We start from the raw sequence: 21,770 nt of genomic DNA, 5'->3' as shown, positions 1-21,770 counted from the left end.
TGTTCAAATCCTTGTCCACAAATGTCCACAACAGCTCTATTCACAGTAACCAGACAACCCCAATGTCCACCAAAAAACAAAGGGCCAAAGGACTGGTGTATCACAGCATGGAATATTAGTCAGCCATGAAAAGGAATAAAGCTCTGACACGTGCTCCAGCGTGGATGAACCTGGAAAACATGATGCTGAGTGAGAGAAGCCAGATGCCAGAAGCACAGAGCATCATTCCATTTACATGAAATGCCCAAAAGAGCAAACCCACAGAGGCGGAGAGCAGACTGGGGGCTGCCAGGGGCTGGGGGAGGGGGGATGGGGAGCGGCTCTGAAGGGGTACAAGGTTGGCTTAAGGGGTGACGGAAATGTTCCGGAACTAGACAGTGGTGATGGTTGCACTACACTATGAATTTATTTAATGCCAAAGAATGATACACTTTAAAGTGGTTAAAATGGTAAATTTTATGCTGTGTGTATTCTACCAAGAAAACAAGAGAGAGAGAGAGAGACTGAGGCCGGCCCTCCTTTGTGGGTCTCTGTTGCCGGAGCCCTGTTCCCAACCACTCAACAAGCAGAGCAACGGGTCTGGGCTTTGGAAAACAACATGACGCCGGTCACCGGGCCGCCAGCTGCCATGTCCGCCCTTGGCCAAGTGACATCAACGTCCCTCGAGGCCAAGGACAGCTCGCCCGTGGGAAGGAGCCAGGAGGAAGCACACAGGTGTCGTGCTTGCAAATCTTAAAAACACCAGAATGTTTCCAAAAGAGAGGCACGCCGGAGAAGCCCGGACCACTGTCTCTCTAGGGCTCCTTTCCTCCCAGCTCGGGGGCTCCCACCGACGGAGAAGCGCCCAGCTCCAGTGCTCATGGGCTCTGGTGACCTCGAGAGCGTCTCTCATGACGGGGCACGGCGGGGGCTCCACAGCTGGGAACCACTGCCCCGAGTCTCACGATCCTTGTGATGAGTGCACGACTGGACCTCCCTTGTTCCCTGCAGCCCCCGAAGCTGGTGTTTTCAGGGGGATTCAGGTTCTGAGAGTCCACGGCTCTGACTGCCGACATCCAACTGACTTTCTCCCAAGGAGCAGAGTTGCTATAAGGAGGAACTTTCTTAGGAAGAAAATGCCAGAGGAGGGGGCCTTGGCCGCTTTGCAAAGCACCCCGAGAACACGAGCTTCCAATGAGCCCCTTGTCTCTGTGGAGAAGCCCATTGGAAACACTGAGGATGCAAAACTCACACACACACGTGCACACACAACACACACATGCACACAAACAACACACACGGGCACACCCACGTCTTCCCTTCCCGAAGCCTGGCAGGAAATGGGCACAGGCCACGGGCACGCCCACAGGGAGAGGGGAGGGCGGGCGGGGGCTCTTCCCAGACGCCCTCTCGCTCCCAGCTGGTCCTCAACTGCTCCGAGGAGGAGGCTGAGCGGCAGCTAGGAGCCAGGCTTGCTCTGCTCAGATAAGGCGGAATAAAGGAAGGAGGGGAGCTGCCGGCCCAGCCGGGACTGGAGCGGAACGCTAACTGACAGTGATTCATGAGGGGAGTTTCCTCGGGGTAAAGCCCTGCTTGTAGGAAGGGAAGGTGGTGGGTGCTGACAACGGCTGAACGTGAGTGGCAGTGTGCACCCAGAACAAGCCTGAACATCTGCCCCACGGCCCCCGAGCCTGGTCATCTGCACCCCACTGACCACCGAGTCCTTCTGGGGACCGTGCGACTTTTAAGAGGGCGTCTGTCGCTTGCGTGGGCGAGTGGGAGCCTCGGGGACGCCACGGAGAGGCAGAAAGGACGGGGTGGGAAGAGAGAAGAGGAAGAAGAGCAGGGGGAGGAGAGCAGGCAGCTGTGGGTTCCAGAGTCGGGACGGCTGCAGGGAGCTGCCCCTGTGGCCGACAGCGCGGGCCCCAGCCCTCCACCACAGCTGGGTTTCCTGGACCAGCCATGGCTTTGTCCATTCCCTGCAAAGCATGCCCTGGGAGCCTTTATTAAGCACCTCCTGTGTGCAGACACAGGGGCAGAGGCCTGGGGTGCCGATGTTCTGGGTCTCCAATAGCACCTGCTGTGTGACCTGGAATGGAGACGGTCACTCCACCACTCAGAGCCTTGGCGTCCTCATCCCTCCAGTGTGAGGATAAATGAGACCCTTCCACAATGAAGCCCTGCGCCTCGGGGCTGGTGCCCAGTGAGGGCTCCGTAAAGTGTTAATGAGAAGGACAAGGGCATCCCTCCATGGGCCCTGTGGCCTGCGTCCCACCCTGCCTGCCTTCCCTCCCTGCCTCCTGCAGAAGTCTTTCGCCACCCAAACCAAGCAGGCCCCAGACCGTCCCTCCCACCCAGGGTGGTGACGGGACAGCTGAGAGTTCACCCAATGATCCACACCCCACACCTCTCTTTCCCGCGGGCCCCCGACCCTGTCCTCCCTTTCGAGCGGCCAGAGCTCCTTCTCTGCTCCTGATCAGAGGCCATTCTTGAGAGAGGACCCGACAAAGATGCCGGCAGTGGGGAGTGAGAGCTGGGTCACCTCCATCCGCGGGAACTTCAGTCATGGGAATGAGTCTCCACTGGCGGAATGTCAAGCTGAATATTTCTTATGACCTATCAGAGAGCTGGGAACCGACCAGGAGGGAACCAGAAGACTCGTGGTTTTGCTAGAAGAGCTTTTTTATGTTCACAAAAGACAGAGCTATCATTTCCAGTAAGTTGAAAAGACAGACAACCTCCCAAGTGCCATTAGCGACTCAAACACAAAACGCTGGCTCCACTGGAACCGTGAACGCCACACACAGGGGCCGCGTCTATGCGGACCCACTCAGACCGGACTCGGCACCTGGCCCCGTGGGGCTGGCTTCCTCTCTAAGCCCCCAAGGCAGGTGCCGCCCTCCCTTTTACAGACAAGGAAACTGAGGCTTAGGGAGGGGGGCAGTCTGTCCCACAAGGCATCTGTTAAAGGGCTGAGCTGGCTCTGCTCCCCCGGAACAGAACCCAAAGGACCCAGAGAGGGAGCTCTGGAGACAGAAAAGCCTGGGCGGCGCCTCGGAGTCCACTCGAGCTTCAACAGCAGAATGCCACAGACACTGACCTCTCACGCTCTGCAGGCTGGAAGCCCACGGTCAAGATGCTGGCAGATCCGGTGTCTGCGGAGAGCCTGCTGCCTGGTTCAGAGACGGCGTCTTCTTGCTGTCCTCATGCGCAGTAAGGGCAAGGGAGCTCTCGGGTCCCTGCACCAGGGCACTGATCCCATTCAGGAGGCTCCACACTCACGACCTAATGAGCCCCAAAGGACCCCGTGCAAAGTGCCATCACCCTGGGGATCAGGTTTCCACATGGCACCTGCAGAGGACAGGAACACTGGGTCTACAGCCCCCCCACCCTCTGCTGGCAGAGAGACGGGGACCACGGGAGAGAGAACGCACGCGGGCTCGTGCACACACCGGACCCACCCAGCTGCCTGTGCAGCACCCGGCCCTCCCTGGCTGAGACCCCCATCCGCGGTGCACCAGCACTCCCACCACTCCCACCAGCACCCCGTCTCCTTCCCCGAGCTCCTCCGAAGGGCGTCAGCAATTTCTCATTTCCCCGCATCACCAACTCCACTTTCCAAAGTGATTGAGGTTCTAACACCATTAAACATGATTTAATTTGCTTTTCCTAATGATATGCCCATGGTGTTAGGACATGTCTCCTTTTCCACTTGAAAGACATCTCGGGGTGAGTTTCTCCAGTTAAATTAATTGGGAAACCATTAAAAACATTAAGGAGGAATCGGTGCCTCCAGCTCAGCTAGAAACTATTTTTAAACAAAGCAGAAGCGTGGTCTTAGCTATGGCGGAAGACGTAACGGGCAGAAAGTCTGTCCTTCACGTGTCTTGTTTCTGCACCTTCAAGTGCATGTATGTGTTGATCCGACCAGGGCCCCGCTGGCCCCCGCCACCACCATTACTAGGAAACATCGAGGAATCCAGGCCAGAGACGAGGGCCCCCTGAGCAGTGTGCCCCACCTCCAGGCACCCATTGTAAGAGCCAGGGGGATTTCTGAGCCCCCTCTAGAGCAGGGACGATGCTGGGTCCTTCACACATGCTCAATTCACAGCCTCACAGCTCCACAAGCCTGATATCATTTTCATTCCCATTTTGCAGACGTAATGACCGAGGCCCACAAGGTTATGTCATACGTCCAAAGTCACGTGTTTCATTAACACCCAGGCAGAACCCCAACCCGGCCTGCCTGACCCCAGCCCCTTCTCAGCCCCCTTGGATCCACAGCCTCCGAAAGGGCCACAGTCGTATTTTCAAATTATTTCCACCACCACTCTCTTCTCATCCTGACCTGGCCACGGCCCTCGTGGTTTGTGGCTTGACCATCCATCGCCCTCCTCGGGCCTCCCTTGCTGCCATGTCCCTGGATTTCTGACACACGCCCCACTGCCCACGGAAGGGTAAAACCACCACTGTGCACTGCTCTGGAACCTTCTACAGGTAGAGCACCGTGGCCACCCTCCCCCTGAGTCCTGGGAGCCAACCTGTGAAGCCAGTGCCAACAGGAAACAGAAGCCCCTGGAAGCCAACTGGTGCCCAGGCCTCGCCACCCGTGGAGAGCCCAGGTGGGCATTGAAATCAGACCTGGGGCTCCAGGCCTGTGCGTTCTTTGCTCCACCCATGGGGCTGCCTCCCGGGACCAGCCCCAAAGCACAGCCCTGGTTGGGGGGTTCCTGGAACCCAGGCGCACAGACCCCCTGGCCCAGGGCCTCACTGTCTCCAGTGGCCAGGAAAGCCAGCTGACTTGCCTGCGTTTCCAAACCATGGGTCAAGAGCTGCCTGCTCAGCAAGGGAAGGCCCCCGGACACCGCATTTTTCTTGAACATTCCTCCTGTCTTGGGAGGGGAAAAAGGGCACTTTGCCATTTTTGCCACCAGCTAAAATATTTCAGTCTCAGATCAAAAAGGAATGCAAGCCGGAAAAGGCCCAGCAGCTGGAGCCAGATGCATGTGATCTGTCTCAGGGAAGCACAACAAACAGCAGGCTCTTGGCATGGCTGCCTGCCCTCCACCCTCCCGTCCTGCAGCGGCGCCCAGAGCCTGCTTCTCCGGCCCCAGACACGTGGGGCGGCTTCCCGCTGGGCTCAGCCCTGTCCTGCTGGGCACCACACACCCCAGTCAGTGCGTCCATCTCTTGCCAGGTGCTGGGGGAGGCCAAAGAGGCCTGGGTGTGGGCAAAGGTGGCCATATGTACTGACCCTCCGACCTGCCCGGAGGCTGGCCTCGTGACCCCACCCTCGTGGCCTCCCAGATATGACAGCAGCAGCTCAGACAGGTAAAGTGTCTGCTGTCAGAGGCTGAGCCGAGAGCCTCATCCTGCTCAGCCCGAAGGACTGTGCTCAGTCCTTCTGTCATCTGCGGCCTGGGCTCAAGGGGCCCAAAGAGCAAGCCCGGGCTCGCCTTGGACCCACAGAGGGCCACAGGGCAGGCCCTGTCCTCACCAGGCCTCAGTGTCCCCACTGGTACAACAAGGGTTCTTGCTGGAAGACTGCTAAGGCCAGCCATTCCAGAACCTGTGCCTCCTGCCTCAGGCTGGAGCAACCCAGGGTGGCTTCACAGATGAGGAGACTCTGGGCTGCCCCAGAACCATGCTGCTGGGTCAGTCAGTGAGAGAGGAGAGCCTGGTGGTGGGGCAAGGGGCCCACTGCACCTTCCGCCTGCCCACTCAGCCTTGGAGGCCCAGGCACCGAGGTCCACAGCTTGGTGGAGACCATGCTGACACCAGCGGGGGTCATTCCTCCCCAGATGCCCGCCCTCTGACAGCCGACCCTCCCAGGCCCCCCGCACAGATGAGTCTCAGGTTGGCTCAGGATGGGGGTGCTGCCTGTTGCCTCTGAGCTCCCTCTGCTGTCTCTCCACAGCAGGCTGACACCCACCAACCCACCACGGCTGTCCATTGATGCCTGGCTGTGCCGTCTGTGGTGAAAGGCACCCATACCAGGGTCCTTGAAGGTCATCGTCCCAGGGTGACGGTCATTGTCCCGACTTGGAAGTTCCTGCCCATCCCCTTCCTGGCTGGCTGGGGTGCCCTCCGTGGGGGCGCACAGCTTCAAGTGTGCATCAGAAACTAATCAGAGATATAACTCAGAATCAGTCTTTAATTAACTAAAAATGGGAAAACTAATTACTTCATAAATGTCATTGGTTTCTTAGGTGTAATCTTTGAAAACTCGGACCCTAAGAGAAGACGAGGATATTCAAAAGTGTCCTCGGGGGGGGCCAAAGCTGGGGACACAGAGTCAGTGGGTTTCCTGGAGACCTCGGCCCTCAGCTTCTGGGCTCGGACACGGGGGAGAGATCGCCCCGCCTCACCCACAACCAGAGAATGGGGCTGCGGGGTCTGTCCCCTCACTCCTCTATCCCCTACATCTGGCCCGCAGCAGGCACTCCACAGCATTTGTTGAGTGACTGACTGACTGAATGAATGAATGGCTTCTTCAGACCACTGAACGTCCAGAAGGAAAGCTGCGTCGAGGAGCCTGGCCTCTGGGTCTCGAGCCCAGATCACCAGGACCCCCTTCCCTGACAGCTGCTCTCCCCAGCCTCGGAGACCAACCAAGGACTGCAGCCGGCGACTCCCCTCGGAGCTCATCCCTTCTTGCCGAGTGACACTGAGCAAGGACGAAACCCATCTGAGCCCCCGTCCCTCCAGGTCTAAAAGGGACCAGGGATGGTCATGTTCCCTGCACCTGCCCGCAGGGCAGGGACCCGGGTGGGATGGAGGGCTGCACAGAGAACGAGGCCAGGGGCCAATATTCTCCATCAAAGGTGCCAACACCTCCGTGCCCCTGCCCCCCTGGGAGGGCCACACTGGTGGTGTCACCGGGGCCGTGGTCACAGCTGCCTCATTCCCAAGAAGGCTTCGTGACGGCCACCGTGGTGACAAGGCTGCACCGAGCCCAGGACAGCCACAGCACAGGCCAAGGGCCCAGCCTTCCCAGGACAGCGGGGAATGGTCCAAGTCCTCACTGGACCAGTGTGACCAGGACCGGCCTCGACCTCCCCCGATGAGGTTTCTCATCTGTAAGAACAGCCAGCAGCAGCCCATGTTCACGTTCTCAGTGAAGACGGCGCTCCCCCCCCCCATCATCACCGGTTACTAGCCCTCCTGGAGGAAGCAGCTTTGCTTTCCCTGCGACCCCTGTTTCATCTGGAGTGGCCCCCACCTCCCCACAGGCTCCGACTTCAAAGCCGCCCTGTCGCGTCCCCACGAGCTCCTGTTCCACCTGGCTCCGTGGTGCAGCCCCGAGGAAGCCCGGGGCCTGAGCGAGTACGAGAACCAACCAGTGACGAACACAGGTCTCCACGGGGCCCATCTGCCGAGACGCCGTTCTTCACGGAAGTGAAGCCAGGAGGACGGGACGTGAGGGCTGTTCTAACGACGCCTGCAGGTGGCGGTTAACCTGGGCGCGTCCAGAGCTGGCAGGTTTAGCGGGCCGGGGGAGGGCGTGCAGGTGCGCCTTATTGATAAGGATGAGATGCTAAGCGCCCCAGGATGGGCTGCGCCTGCCCGAGCCCCCAGCACAGAGCTGGGGAGCCCCCCACCGCTGGCTTCAGTGTGCTCTGCAGCCCTGGAAGCTTCTGCACCCCGTTCCTGGGAGGCAGTGGGGCAGCCCCAACCTGCTCCACCTGGCAGAGGTGGCAGGAGAGGAACGCTCACCCCGCCATGGGTTCTCTCTCTTTGGCTCTGTCACAGCTATGACCCCAGAAGCGTTGACCTGCCTGGGTCTCATACGCAGAGAAGGGGTCTGAAACATGCCCACAGGGAAGCCGAGGGGCCTAGTGGACCAAGGGGCTTGGTGGGGACAGCGCTGGAGTGGGGCCTTTTAAAGGTGGGGACCTGGGAGCAGTGAGAGCTGAGCTTGACCAGGCAGACTCTTCTCGGGCAAGGCAGCAGATCTGGTCATTCGGTGGACATTTCTCTTACTGCCCGTCAGCAGGCGGCTTCCGGCTGCCCCTCCCACTGAGGCTGTGTCTTCAGAGCTGACACCTGCCATCCCTCAAATACATGGTCAAATGAAAAGGGAAACAACGACAACAAAACGACTAAAAGATGGGCAAAAGACTGGAACAGACGTTTTTCCAAAGAAGATGCACAGATGGCCATAAGCCCATGAAAAGATGCTCAACGTCGCTACCCATCAGGGAAACGCAAATCAAAACCACAGTGAGCCACCACCTCAGACCCGTCAGGGTGGCTATTATCCAACACACGCACGTACTCACGGAGAAAACAGCAAGTGTCGGCGAGGAGGTGGGGAAATTGAAACCCTTGTGCACTGCTGGTAGAAATGTAAAACGGGGTAGCCGCTGTGGAAAACAGTATGGTGGTTCCTCAAAAAATCAAACATAGAATTACCATATGATGCAGAAATTCCACTTCTGGGTAGATGCCCAAAGAATTGAAAGCAGGACGTCAAACAGATATTTGCACGCCCGTGTTCACAGCAGCATCATTCACGTGAGCTCCCAGCCTCACTGTACCCACAGATCTAATCTGTAAGCCAGCCGAGCATTCCAGCAGGCCTGCTCGCGAACTTGGACTGGAGCACGCGGTCTGGAAGGCCACTTATCTCCAGCTCTTCCCCTCAAGAGCGACAGCCCTCAGCCTGGGGCCCGGGGGTGGATCTCCCCCGGACTGACCATGGGCTTCAGTCCACAGTGAGGGTCCCCAGCCTTCTGGAACCTGGAGCCTTGGAAGGTGAGGGGGCTGCGGGCTGAGGAGTTCAAGAATAAATGTCAACCAAGGCCTGTCACAGCACACACTATTCACAAGAGCCAAAAGGCAGAGACGGCCCAAGCGTCCATCAATGGATAGTGGATAAACACATGGTCCATCCACACAACGGCCCTTACAAAGGACTGGAATTCTGACACCTGCTACAACACGGATGAACCTTTAACCCATCACGCTAAGTGAAAGAAGCCAGACACAAAAGGCCACGTGTTTCATGATTCCATTTATGTGAAATGTCCAGAGCAGGCAAATCCATAGAGACAGAAAGCATATCAGTGGTCGCCAGGGACTAGGGAACGGGAGAGGAAGAAATAAGATTTCCTTTTGGGGTGATGAAAAAGTTCTGGAACAAGATAGTGGTGACAGCTGCACAACACTGCGAACATATTGAAAACCACTGAGCTTACACTTTAAATTTATGTTAGGTTCATTTTATCACAATAAATTTTTTAAAAAGAATGAAACTCAGAAAGTATCACCAGGGTTAACGTCCCAGGGCTCCAGCCCAAACACCCAGCCCACGTTCCAGGCGGAGGGCGGGCATGCGCATGCGCAACCAGCACCCTGGGGGCCGGGCACCTGGGGAACGCTTTCTAAGTCACTGCGCCCCCCTCAACAAGGCCACAGCAATGCCCCGTGTGACTCAGAGGGCCCTCACTGGAGGACCTGCCTGGCCGCAGACCCCTATGTGCCTCTAGAAGAACGGGTATTGCTTGAGGAGGCCCTTCCAGGGTGCCAAGAAAGGACACTTTGTTACAATTAAATATTTACATTTTGATTTTTTCTCCTTCTCTCTTTAGTCTCATTCAGCTTTTTTTGCAGCAAACATCAAGTTAGGCTTCAATAGAAACAATTAACGTCTTGGGGCGCTGGGAAGAAACAATTAGCCAGTTAAAATTTAATTAACTGTGGATACAGACCAAAAAAAGCATGCAGCAGTCGCTCCACGACTAGTTGAGAAAATACAAACTCTTGACCCACGGGGTAAGGTAGACACAGAAGAGAGCTGGCAAAGATGTGCGCAGCTTGCCTGACACCTGTGGGGACCAGAGAGGCACCCCTGATGACTACCACCAAGAAGTCATCAGCCAGTCCAGCCTTCTGTTCACAGATGGGGAAACTGAAGCCCACAGGGGACAGCAGCAACCCGCTCACGTGCAGCGAGGCTCGGAGGCCAAAGCAGGCTCGGACACAGCACTCCTGACTCCCATTGCCTCCATCCCCGACTTCTCCATCAGACGTGACCGCTGCCACCACAGAGGCCCCTCTCCCCCAAAATGAGTCAGAAGCAAGAAGGGAGTCACAGGTACGTGACCAGGCATCAAGGATCGACCTACTCAGCCAACGGCTCCTCTCAGAGACCCGACTGGGGTCTGGGAGTCACCGCCTCCCTAGGACTCCGCCGAGGGTTTTGATGGACCAAAACAAAGAACCAGAGGCTCCCCAGCCTCCCATCCCAGTTTGGACCATCTCACGTGGTGGGGTGGGCTGAGATCTCCCGGCACACAGCTCATCAGACTGGCAGAGACTCGGCGACAGAAACCCTACCGCCCTCCACCCTCGTGCACCAGGAAGGCGCTGATGGCCAATGGCTCCCGTCTGGAAAGGGAGAAAGAGAAAACCATTCCCACCACCAGCTAAAAAACAGCAAGTCAGCATCCGATGGGCTTATTTGAGTCTGTGTGTGTGTGCATGCATGTGCGTGCGTGCATGTGTGCATGTGTGCGGCTGTCAAGTTCTTCTGAAAGCAGATGGGCTAATAATGCCCCAAACTGACAACCAGCAGATAAAAGGAGGAAACGTTTTCAAGCGGAAACTCCGCAGCCTTGCCGACAGCCCGCGCTGGGCTCTGAGGGAGCCTGGAGGCAGCTCCCACTCCACGGCAACCGCGTGTTCATGAGTAACCAGCACGGAGCCGGTGCTTCGAGAAGAGCAGAGCGGCTCACCGACAACATTAAGACAGGCGTGTAAATGAACCCGCCGCAGCATCGACGTCTGAGTCATCAAACCAAGCGGCAGAAAGTCATCCGCACTCAGCAAGTTAACGCGCAAACATTAAGAGGAAATGAGCACACACGTGGCGGCGTGGGGCCTAGGCATAGAGATAAAGGGTGTCCGATCGATACCCCAAGGCTGCCTGCTACCTTCTTCCCTGACCAGACAGGCCCGGGGGATGTGGTCATGGACGCAGATGCTAACGGAGAAATCGATGGTGCGGCTGAGAGGGCACCTCGGTACCCTGTCGATCCCTGACGGGGTGCAGGTGGGACGAGGCGGCTGGGGAAGGCTGGCGCTCCGGGCAGCAGAACGAGCAGTCGGCTGTACCCTGCCCACTGCCAAGGCCATCGCCCGCCCACTCCGTGTGGGCTGGTCTAACAAGGGCACCGTCCCGAGAGCTGCCGCCTTCAGGACTCACACACGCAGCCAGGCAGCCCATCTCCTCGGTGCTCCTCCAGCCGCTCTCAGAGCAGGGGTCAACCTGCAGACCCATTTTACAGACGAGAAAACTATGGTCCCAAGAGGCACAGTGACCTGTGGGTTGAGCCCAGCGCCGTCTAGGTCCCGACTGCAGCCCGCTCCTCCACGTCACGTTCCGTCCCGAGCTCGCAAAGGTGTCCACTGTCACCTGGCCTCTGGAAGCAGCAGCACTCTCAAGAGGTGGGGAGGACAGCGGTGGGAGGGTGTCTGTGGGAGGGGCAGGGGCGACAGAAGGGTTCCTGCCATAACAGGGGCAGACGGAGCATCCGTAGAGGACGTGGATTCTGCTCACATGACAACTCCAGTGGGCTGTGGGGTGCTGGGGTGCTGTGCTGATGGGCTCGGGAGGGCGGTGCTGGGATGGACAAGTGGTGGGATGGACAGCGCCTGCCCCAGGCGCTGGAGGGGGCGGCAGGCAGCAAGTGCCAGGTGCTGCCAAGCCCAGGGGATGGAGGAGGGGGAAGGACAGGCTGAAGGAAGAGGGTCCCAGGCAGAGAGGAGGCGAGGAACAGAGGGCTGGCAGGCAGGGAGGAAGGGCACCTCTGCCGAACAGACGAAGGCCAAGGCGGCTGGCGCTGGGCAGCAGACCCGGGCCCAGGACCAGCCAGGTGGGTGGCCGTGGATGGACCAACAGTAGGAAGGACGGGTCCTGGCAGATGTGTCCCCACCTCCCACATCCAGGACAGACACGCAGCTGAGGCCTCGTCATCCCGGAGGTGTGGCCGGGCCTGGCCTACTGCCAGTGTCCCCGGGCGGACCATCAGACCACAGCCCCAGCCACCCCACCGTCCCAAATCCCAAACCCCAGGGAGAGGGTTTCTTGGCTGTTATGGTCCGGTGGTTTCAAATTAGGTTTTTAGCCTCTTCAGAACCCTTTCTATAAGCAAAATGTCAGGCAAAATGCCATCCAGAAAACAGACACAAGTGGACTGACCGTGATTCAGCGGGCCCTGCCCTCCCTGCCTCCTGAGAAGGCCCGAGGGGGGCGGATCAACCCCGCGAGGGAGGCATCGGCCCCTGCTCAGACCTTCAGGACAAACAGGCAACCACTGCCCCGTGTCCTTGAAAGAGAAGATGCTCAGCCCTCTCTCCTGGTTTAGGCCTCTCATGGCCTCTCTCCACACAGCCCTGCCAGCCTCCACACTGCCCTCCTGGCCTCCACACTGCACTGCCCCGCTGGCCTCCACACCACCCGAGTGGCCTCCTCACCGCCCTCCTGGTCTCCTCACTGCCGTCCTGGCCTCCACTCCACCCTCCTGGCCTCCTCACCGTCCTCCTGGCCTCCTCACTGCCCTCCTGGCCTCCTCACTGCCCTCCTGGCCTCCACACCACCCTCCTGGCCTCTTCACCATCCTCCTGGCCTCCATATTGCCCTCCTGGCCTCCACACTGCCCTCCTGGCCTCCACACTGGCCTCCAGCCTGGCTTCCCCACCCGCCTGCAGATGGCAGAACTCCACACGGTTCACCACGCTCCGTCCCTGCAAACAACCGCCTCACCTGGCACAGGGACAGGCACAGTAAAGCACAGAAGATCTCGACCTCCGCCGTCAGTGGGACCCCCCCACCCAGTTTCACCGTCACCATGGGACACAAGCAAGATGCATCCTCTCCAGGCCTTGGGGTCCCTCCCTCCTCGTGGGCTCCTGAAGATGGCAGGAGCCACGGCAGTGAGGCACCCAGCACGCGGCGGTGTTCAGTGCGTGCGCGCGCTCACCACTGTGGGAGGAGGGCCGGGCTCAGGCAGGTGGGCTGCGCGGCCGGCTTCACACACCAAGTTAATGCGCGGCCTGCCGGTCTGCCCTCAGCCTCGCTGAGGGTCAGGTGTAACGGCTTGGAAGTTTCTGAGCCTAGCAAAATGTTTTAATGAATAATAAGTAGAATTAAACCCGCTCTTTAGCTCAAATGAGAGACAGCCTGGCGGGCCTTCCTCTAGGTACTTAATTCCACCCAAATCAGAGGCTTAAAAGAGGTGAGCTGACCATGTGGAGCTGCAGGTCCCAGGGGGCGGGGGCACGCAGGGAGGCAGCGTCAGACTTCGCTGGAAACGGGTCCCGGAGGTGGGTAATGGGGTGCCACCCCGGGGTACATCCTGGAGGGCCCCCAGGATGTCCCGTCGCCCCAGGCCCCAGCAAGGCGTCTGGGCCAGCCTGGGCTTCCTGACCCACCAAGGGCACCCAAGCCTCTTGCAAGGTGACCCCCGTCCCCACTACAGGCTTCCCAGCTCCTCCTGTAAGACCCAGGCAGTCAGGCAAAGACAGCCTGGTGCCCCAGCGTACCAGGTTCGAGTCTGGGCACCTGGGAGACGTCAGTAAAGAAAGCATGAAAGTCCCTACAGCCGGGAAGCTCAGAGTCCAGTCAGGAGAGGTGACTGTGAGCAACGAACCTCGTAAGTAAAGCAACGGCTTAGACAGAGGGCAGCCTGCGAGACAGGAGGCAGCAGTGAAGGGGGAGCAGCACCGTTTCAAACACCGAGATTTGAGCAAGCGCCCAAGGACGCGACGAAGGCAGCCCTGCAGCCACGGGGGAGCCTCTGGGGCAGGGGGGCAGCAGGCAGGACAGCCCAGTGACGGGAGCCTGCGAGGCTGGTCAGCCACTGGGCATGAGCATGGGGGGAAGCAGGGAGCAGGTCCCAGGAAGGACATCCCAGAACCGCCTGCTGGGGTTCCACCCCACTGGGCTCCTGGGCCACCCAGGAGAAACTCCCCTGCCCCTCCCTCCAGGCATCCAGCCTGCCTTCCCCGTGTCCTCCGCCCACAAGGACAGAGTGGCCTTCTGGAAGGCTCTCTCACTTCTACTCCCGGCTTAACCATGCGAGATGGTGGCTGCGACCACAAAGGAATATGGTGGTGGTGGTGATGGTGGTGGTGGCGATGATGGAGGTGGTGGTGGTGGTGGTGGTGATGGTGGTGGTGGTGGTGGTGGTGGTGGTGGTGGTGATGATGGTGATGGTGATGGTGGTGGTGGTGGTGGTGGTGATGGTGGTGATGGTGGTGATGGTGGTGATGATGGTGGTGATGGTGATGGTGGTGACGGTGATGGTGGACACTGTTCTAACTCACTGCTTCCCGGACTCCAGCCCACAGAGAGCTTCCATGCCACAGCCACCTACAGAGCTCCGATAAAGAGGGGAGAGTGGGTCCAACTGTTCCCACTTTCCAGATGAGGGCTCAGAGAAAGTCACCTGCCCAGGGTCGCTGGAGGCAGCTGGACCGACCCCAGCAGCGACGCCAGGACCAGGCGCCACGTTGGCCAGGCTGGCCATGACTTCGCTGCCCTCCTAAGGAGGCTGCAAGGCCGGGAGAGGGAGGGCCTTGGGGACAGCCAACTCCCAGACCCAAGACCCCAACGGCCATGCGACACGAACGAAGCAAGCTGCTCAGAAACCTCTGCCTCCCGGTCTAGAAAATGGGGTGACATCACGTCGCCCTGGGAAGATTATATGACTGACCTACGGGGCCCAGCTCACACTAACGAGACGGGACTGTCACTTCATAGTGATGATTATCCACAACCTTCAGGACCAAATATCATGATTAAGCCACAGAAACCCCGCAGCCTTGCCAGGAACCTCCCTGCAAAATTTCCAACCAGATCTCAAGCTAGAGCAGTGGTGCCCCTGCAAGATCCAGCCGACGCTGGCCACCCACTCTCCCTCCCACGCTCCCTCTCACCCTGAGCCCTGTGCATCCGACACACAGCCGGGAACATGGCATGTGCCACCGAGGAGGGAGCAGGGCCGGCCGGATTTCACCAGCCCGCCCTGCTGGCTCCAGCTTGCCCACCTCGGCCCTCGGCTCGCCCGCCCTGGGCAGCGCAGAAAGCACTCGCAACTGCTTTGAGTCGAAACCTAATACCTTTAATGTGGCCCTTCGGGAAAATACCAGGAAAGGCAGCCAAAAAGGGAAAGCCCTCCAGAATCCACTTTCTGGATCTCTCAGCTCCTGCTGGAGCTTGCTGGCGGGTTAGCAAGAAGAGGAACAAAATACTAATAAAAATGTCTAGTCTGTCACTTCCTCGCTGAGCCCTCAACACAGTGCCACACACCAGATCATTACTGTCTTCACTTTCTCCCTGCAGAAACCAAAGCTCAAGAGCCCAGGGACTTGCAGAGTCTGGATTCACACCCAGGTCTAACTGAGGGAAGGCCCTCTTTCTCCCGCCCACCTCCTCCAGCACCTCCCTCCACCAGAATCCGGATGAGAGAAGGCACCGGAAGGAAGGTGCAGTGGACCGGCCTGGCTGGCTTCCCCTGTGCGGGGGGCCTGCTCCCTCAGTGGTTGGCTGCACCCAGGGGTCCACAGCCCTCAAGGTCTCCAGGGCTCCAGCTGCCTGCTGCCCTGCCGAGGCCTCTGCCAAGGGTCTCCCTGGGTGCCCTGGGGGGGAGCAGAGAGAACCAGTCTGACACGGGGCTGCCCCTCCAAGCACTGCTCCTGGGTCAAGGAAACACTTCTTGGAGCTTCGTGAACCCCAAAACATCAGCTCCCCTCTGCACCTGCCCCACTCAGTCCACTCTGCCGCAATGGAAATGTGGGAGGGAGAAGCCCAAGGGCCGGGGGCGCGGGCTACACTGAAAGAGCACGCGGAGGGCCTTCCTGTTGTGTAAACAGGACGAACACCGTGGAACCAGCTCCCGATCTCTGCAGCGCATCCCCGGGGAGAGGGGCTCGGCGTCTCCCCAAACAACGGGGCTCTTGTGGCAGTGGTACTTGCACAGCGCACGATCCCCGCCCCCCATGACCACATCACAGAGGAGAGGCTCCGGTCAGGGCTGAAGGCGGGCCAGAGCCAGCCAGCCCCGGCAGAAAGTCCTAGAGCTTTCACCTCCTCACTCCGCTTTCCCACCATGAACCGCACAACAGCTAATCCAGGTGTCCCCTTGGAGAACAAAGGCCATGCCGGTCCTTCGCTGCCTTTTATCTCTACTACAACAAGTGCTTAATAAATACTTGTAAATTAGATGCTTGATGGGCAGATGGATGGATGGATGGATGGGTGGATGGAGGAATGAATGAATGAATGAACAAATCAATAAATGAATGCCTTTTCTCTTTCCAAAGAATGACTCCAACAACATGAGAGACTTGGAAAGATGAGAGGCAGCTGTTTAGAAAAAGAACAAGAAGGCCCAGAACCCGGGCAGGACCTGAACACTACAAACCTTCTTAAATAATAGCAAAAAAAAAATCTAGAAATTTCTAAACCAGGCTGAGACTGACTAACCAGCTGTTCCACAAGGATCCTTCTACTCCTGAATCCTACGGATGTACGTGGAAGATGACCAGGCAAGAAGTGAGAGAGAGTCCTGTGCTTCACCTCAAATCCACCCCCGCACTCCCAGCAGACCACCACTGATGGACCCTAAACCCTTTCCCCCCGCCCTGCAACAGGCCTCAGCGTCACTTTCAAGACAGCCTGGCAGCTTCTGGTTGGCAGCAACCGGAATTGGCCCTAAAGATCAACCCTCGGCCCCTCTGGCCTTGTCCACCCAGAAACCACGGGTCAACTCTGCTATCACTGAGCTTTGTGTTCAGGAGAGGGATAGACACTGCCTTCCCGCTGGCTGGGACTCATCACTCCTCAGGGCCAGCCGTGGCGTCCGGCGGAAGGCAGAGCAGGCGGGCACATCTGCATGGGCCGACGTCACTGAGGGTCCCCTGCGCACTTCTGGAACAGCCGTGGGCATCCCTACTGGGCTGGGCTCCTGAAGGGCGAAGGATGCATCTGGGCCCATGGGAAACATTAGTCCACGTCCCTGAAGAGACGCTGGGACGTTCGCTCTGTCTCTGTGCCCAGAGGGAACCCTGCACCACAACCTCCATCCCAGGCCCGTCCTCAGAAAACAGCCCCTGAGTCAGCCTCTCCAGACCTGCTCTCACCACCCCAAGCCTAAGGACCAGGAGGCTGGAGCTGGCAAGTCCCCACACAGTCCACTGCTGCACCCTGGCCAGGCCGCACTCTGGGGCGGGAGTCCCGTGTGCCTTCACACCGAGCAGAGCAGGCTGTGGGTGGGCAGAAGGGCGCCGGGACTCGGCTGTGTTTTGCTTTTCCAGGGGATCCCGTCCCTGGACATCAGGAGGCACTGGCCAAGCAAACAGGCTCCGGTCAGTGGCTCCTCTGTGGCAAGAGCACGCCCCAGCGTCCCAAGCCTCAGCGGACCCCAGGTCAGGCTCAGCTTGGAAGTGCTGACCACAGGCTGACCACAGTAAGACAAACACACAGGGAAGGAGGAGAACGAAGACACGGCCGCTGAGCCAGACGGACAGGGAGGATGAGGCGGGGGCCAAGCGATTCTGCTCCTGCTGCCTCCGTGGGCACCAGCGCCCAGCACATGGTCACAGGGTCCCCTTCACACACAGGGACGACACAGGCCGCCCCACACGGCCAAGAGGAGGCCAAAGGACCAAGGAGAAGCGCGGCAGAGAACAAGAGTGGGCCTCATGGGCAAACACGAGTCTACTTCCTGCCCCACAGGAAGGCAGGGCAGCATGCTCATCGCCATTTTACAATTAGGACCTGGAGAAACTGAGTCACCTGGACACGGCCACCCACTGGTGACGGCAGAGCTGAGACTCAGACCTAGCCTGTGGGGTCATAGGGTCGGTCCTTAGCCACCTGGCTCCGTCTTCCAAAGGTGCAGATGTTAAGTCTTTACAAATAAAATAATGGAGAAAAGCATAATCGAGAGGCGGCTGCCACCCAGCTGTGAAAGTGTAGTTTCGTTTCAACCAAACCTGGGGGTGGTGGGAATAAGGACGGTGGCAGCGACCCCCGGGCAAGGAGCACCCACTCTGGGCTGGGCACCCTGCTGAGGGCTCCCTACAAGTTCATCCACCTAGTCCTCTTGTCCACCTCTCACAGCCGCGCAGACTGAGGGTCAGTCACGGCGCCATCTGCCAAGGTCATCCAGCCAGTAAGGGGAGCCAGCTTTTAAACCAGGTTGGTCTGACTCGAGGGTCCGACCTGAAAAGCGGCTGCAGGACAGGGCCGCTCTGGGCCATCAGAAACGCTCTCCCCGAGCCCAGCCCTTCCTGCAGCCTTGGGCCTCCGTGCAGGGCGTGAGGCTGAACCAAGGCACCTGCGGCTAGGCGCCGGGGTCCGAGCGGGTGTGTCTCTCCCATTCCCAGCACCACACGGCGATTCACAGCCCAAATCCACTGCCCACTCCCAGGGTCCCACAGTGGCTGCCACAGCATAGCAAAGCACCACCACTGACAGTCACAGTGCGTCGTGGGCAGACCAGAGGCCAGTGTGAGCAGCAGCCCCCATGCAGCCCCTCTGTGCTGCTGACATGCCTACCTTGGGGCCAAACCACCTCGCTGGAACCATTGACGACAAAGAGGGGCGCCCCACTTGCACACTGCTCAGCCGCACGGCTGGCAGGTCATGTGATGAGACTTTAATCCAAATTTGTGTACATCTTACATCATGGCATTCGGCTGGAGCAAACTCAGAGCAAAGTGGGAGTAGAGACTGACGACTCTGCATTTTAACTGCTGGCCAAGAAGTGGGTTTGGCCAGGGTTTATCCTGCCTTTTTCTCTATACAATTATTTTAAATACCAGTTGTGTGCATGACTGTCTATGTGAAAGTGTGTGTGTGTGAGAGCTGTGAGCGCACGTGAGTGGATGTGCATGAGTGTGAGAGTGTGTGTGTGTGTTCTGAAGCCCCCTTCTCCAGAGCCTAGAGCCTTCGGCACCGCCCCTGGCTAGGCACCGCTGTTTGCATGGAGAAAGAACGGAGAGAGGTTCCAATGCATCTGAAAGCAGATCTGTGGGAACCAAGAGGCCCTTGATGGGCAGGACCAGCCTGGTTGCATTCAAGCTTCAGCAGCTCCCGCCCCAGCAGACGCGCCCCTGGGCAGAGGGATGCACGCAGCCTCAGGTCCCCGGAAGGTGCACTGCAGCAGAAGGGACAATGCTGAGTCATTCAAGAGAGGAACAGAAACCTCTAGAACTGGCTGATTACACAAAGAGATGGGCTCCTGAACAGGTCTCTGAATCTCGTTCCCAGAGACTTTCAGAACTCAGGAAGAGTACCATCAGGCCCAGGTGGCTTATGGGAAAGTCCTGGTTATTGATGCTAATTTGACACTTCACAGCACTTCAAATGAGGGCTCCTCCTCTTGAAGTGGATTCTCAGCATTTGCGATAGCAAGTGCAAAATTCCCTTCCCGCTTCATCAATCGTGTACTCCCTGAACACTTCCTCAAACACTAAGTCCCCAATAATGGTCCTCAGATAAATCAGGCAATAAATATCTCCTGATATTTCCCATCAGCAGGTGGAGACAAGCTCCTTGGGGAATCCAGGAAGCAGCCATTGGCAGAGGCTGTGCCAGCGGCAGAGGGAAGGGCCAGGCGTGGTCCTCCCAGGGCACACAGGGACTTGGGGACACCTGGACCACAGGCCATGCAGAACCAGGTCTGCACTGGAGCCCTCAGCCCCTGAGATCAAGATACCTCGGTGCTGACGCCACCAATTTAAAAGGAGTGACCTTGGACCTGCTGTGCTTTCGGATGGCGCGGGACACCCTGCACGGGGACTCTGAACCCAGGAAGACACAAATGAGCCACAGCCTGCCCCGCCCCGGCCTTTGTACCTGCCCAGCCTCAGGTACCCCTCGCCTGTGCCAGCAGGGCTTCTGCAGGACAGCTGCCAGGTGACACTTTGTGAGAACACAGGGAGACCTCCCAGGCTGTTCAGCCCGGACCCAAGAGGTCGCCTCCAGGGACCTTGGGAGTTCAGGGAATCACCCCCTCCTTGACCGACACCTGCTCAGAGCCCAGGCAGTTCTGCTTGTTTCAGGTGTACGCGCGAAGGCTCCTCTCACGGAGCACCACGATAAAAGCTGTCCCCGTGTCATCCCAGCCAGCCCTCAGGAGCTGGTCCTAACACGGGCCCATCTCCCACGAAGAATCTGGCTCAGGGCAGGAATGAAGCTCTCAGGGTCCAGATGGAAAGGCAGGGCCGGGACCCCATCGCCAGGTCTGTCCTCGTCCACGTCCAGCTCTCCCTCTGTCCTCCTGGATGCATGATGCCTGGCCTCTCCCTGAACGGCATGAGAGGAGGGAGGGGCCACCCCGCTGCCCCTAGCCCCCAATACTCCCCCAACACCCGTTTGCAACACAACCCAGCCCACACTTGCCCAACACAGGATGGAAGCAGAGCCTTGGCTCTGTGTTGGCGGGGCCAGGCCCGTTTTGTTCACTGGGGCCACCAGCCACTGAGCCAGCCCCTCAGCCCCCACCCCTGCGTGGCTGAGAGTAGAGGAAGAGGCCACTCACCTTCCCGAAGTCTCGGACATCGAAGAGGTCGAAGGGGTCAAACAGCTCGCTATTTCTTAATCCAAATTTATCATGGCAGACCTTAAGGAAGGTGCGGATGTTCTTCAAACACAGGAACTAGAGAAGAGAAGGGAAAACGATTAAACCTGCAGAGTCTGTAGGGATCAGAACAATAACAGCAGCCAACTTTCGCTTCCGTGTGCCGACACGGACGAGCACGCTCCTGTTCCGAGAAGACCCCCAGATCTGGCTGTCGCAGACGGGCCCGGCTCGTCTTGGCCATTCAGGACGCCTGCAGCCCTGCCAGGGGGATGTGAACATTTCAACTGTGATAATCAAGACGGGAACAAAATATGCCGCCTTGAGTCAGCAAGGATGGAGCACACACACACGCACCGCCTTCAACCCACCGCACAGACCCAGCACAGTTACTTTACACGTGACAAAGCCGGCAGCCAGGACCCACCCTGCGAGGCTGTGCTGGACCCCAGGAGCACACGCCACACACACAGCCACAGTGGGGGCCAGTGGGGACACAAAGGCCAGAGTTCCCAGATGAGCACCTGGGGCACCTCTTCCACTGGGCCACCCAACCGCAGTGGGCCTGGCAACACAACTGGGTGGGGGCCTGGGGGGCCGTGAGCAGGATTGCCAGCTTCCAGACCCTGGGGAGAAGGAGCTGATAAAGAACATATAGGGGGAGCAAGGGAGGCAGCCTGGAGTGCAGACTTTGGAGTCACTCAGCCCTGGGTTCAAATTCTGTCTGCTGATTCTAACTTTGGGGACAGGGAGAATGGCTTCGGCTCCTGAGCCTGGTTTCCTAACACCATGTGCTCCTCTGGGTTAATTGCGTTCCCTGAGGGCACAGGTGGACATTTGGTATGTGGGAGCCATCAGCCCACCCAGGCCAGCTCAGTGTGGGCGTCCACAAGGCAAGGACGCAGACACACACACAGCTAAAGAATAACCCAGAATTTCGGACCTCCTCCTCATCAATGACCATCGTCTAAGGGCTTGATTTCAAGCGAGCTGCAGAGCCTGCGCCTGCTCACCGGGAATCCAGACAGATGGACAGCTTCAGACGAAGGCCAGGTCAGAATCAGAAGCTGAGGCAGGCCGGGTGCAAACCAAGCTGCACCGAGAACCCCATCACGGCAGGGCGGCTGTGCACCTCTGCTGGCCCCCCACCCCCAGGGGGCAGTGCCCCGGCCTGGAGCACCCTCTGCACTGGCCACT

At 58.6% G+C, this 21,770-nt stretch overlaps 1 protein-coding gene across 4 annotated transcripts in view; it reads right to left on the bottom strand.

The window, feature by feature from the left end:
- VAV2 (vav guanine nucleotide exchange factor 2) overlaps positions 1 to 21,770 on the bottom strand; it is a 190,081-nt gene that overhangs the window by 127,780 nt on the left and 40,531 nt on the right. For all 4 annotated transcript variants that reach the window (XM_070518422.1, XM_070518423.1, XM_070518424.1 and 1 more), the window contains exon 2: positions 20,535 to 20,651. In XM_070518422.1, the coding sequence (XP_070374523.1) occupies positions 20,535 to 20,651 (117 nt within the window). The remainder of the gene's footprint in view (positions 1 to 20,534; positions 20,652 to 21,770) is intronic.

The sequence above is a fragment of the Equus asinus genome, chromosome 10 (genome assembly GCF_041296235.1).
Source record: "Equus asinus isolate D_3611 breed Donkey chromosome 10, EquAss-T2T_v2, whole genome shotgun sequence".
NCBI lineage: Eukaryota > Metazoa > Chordata > Mammalia > Perissodactyla > Equidae > Equus > Equus asinus.
This window is presented reverse-complemented; position numbering and strand designations above follow the sequence as displayed.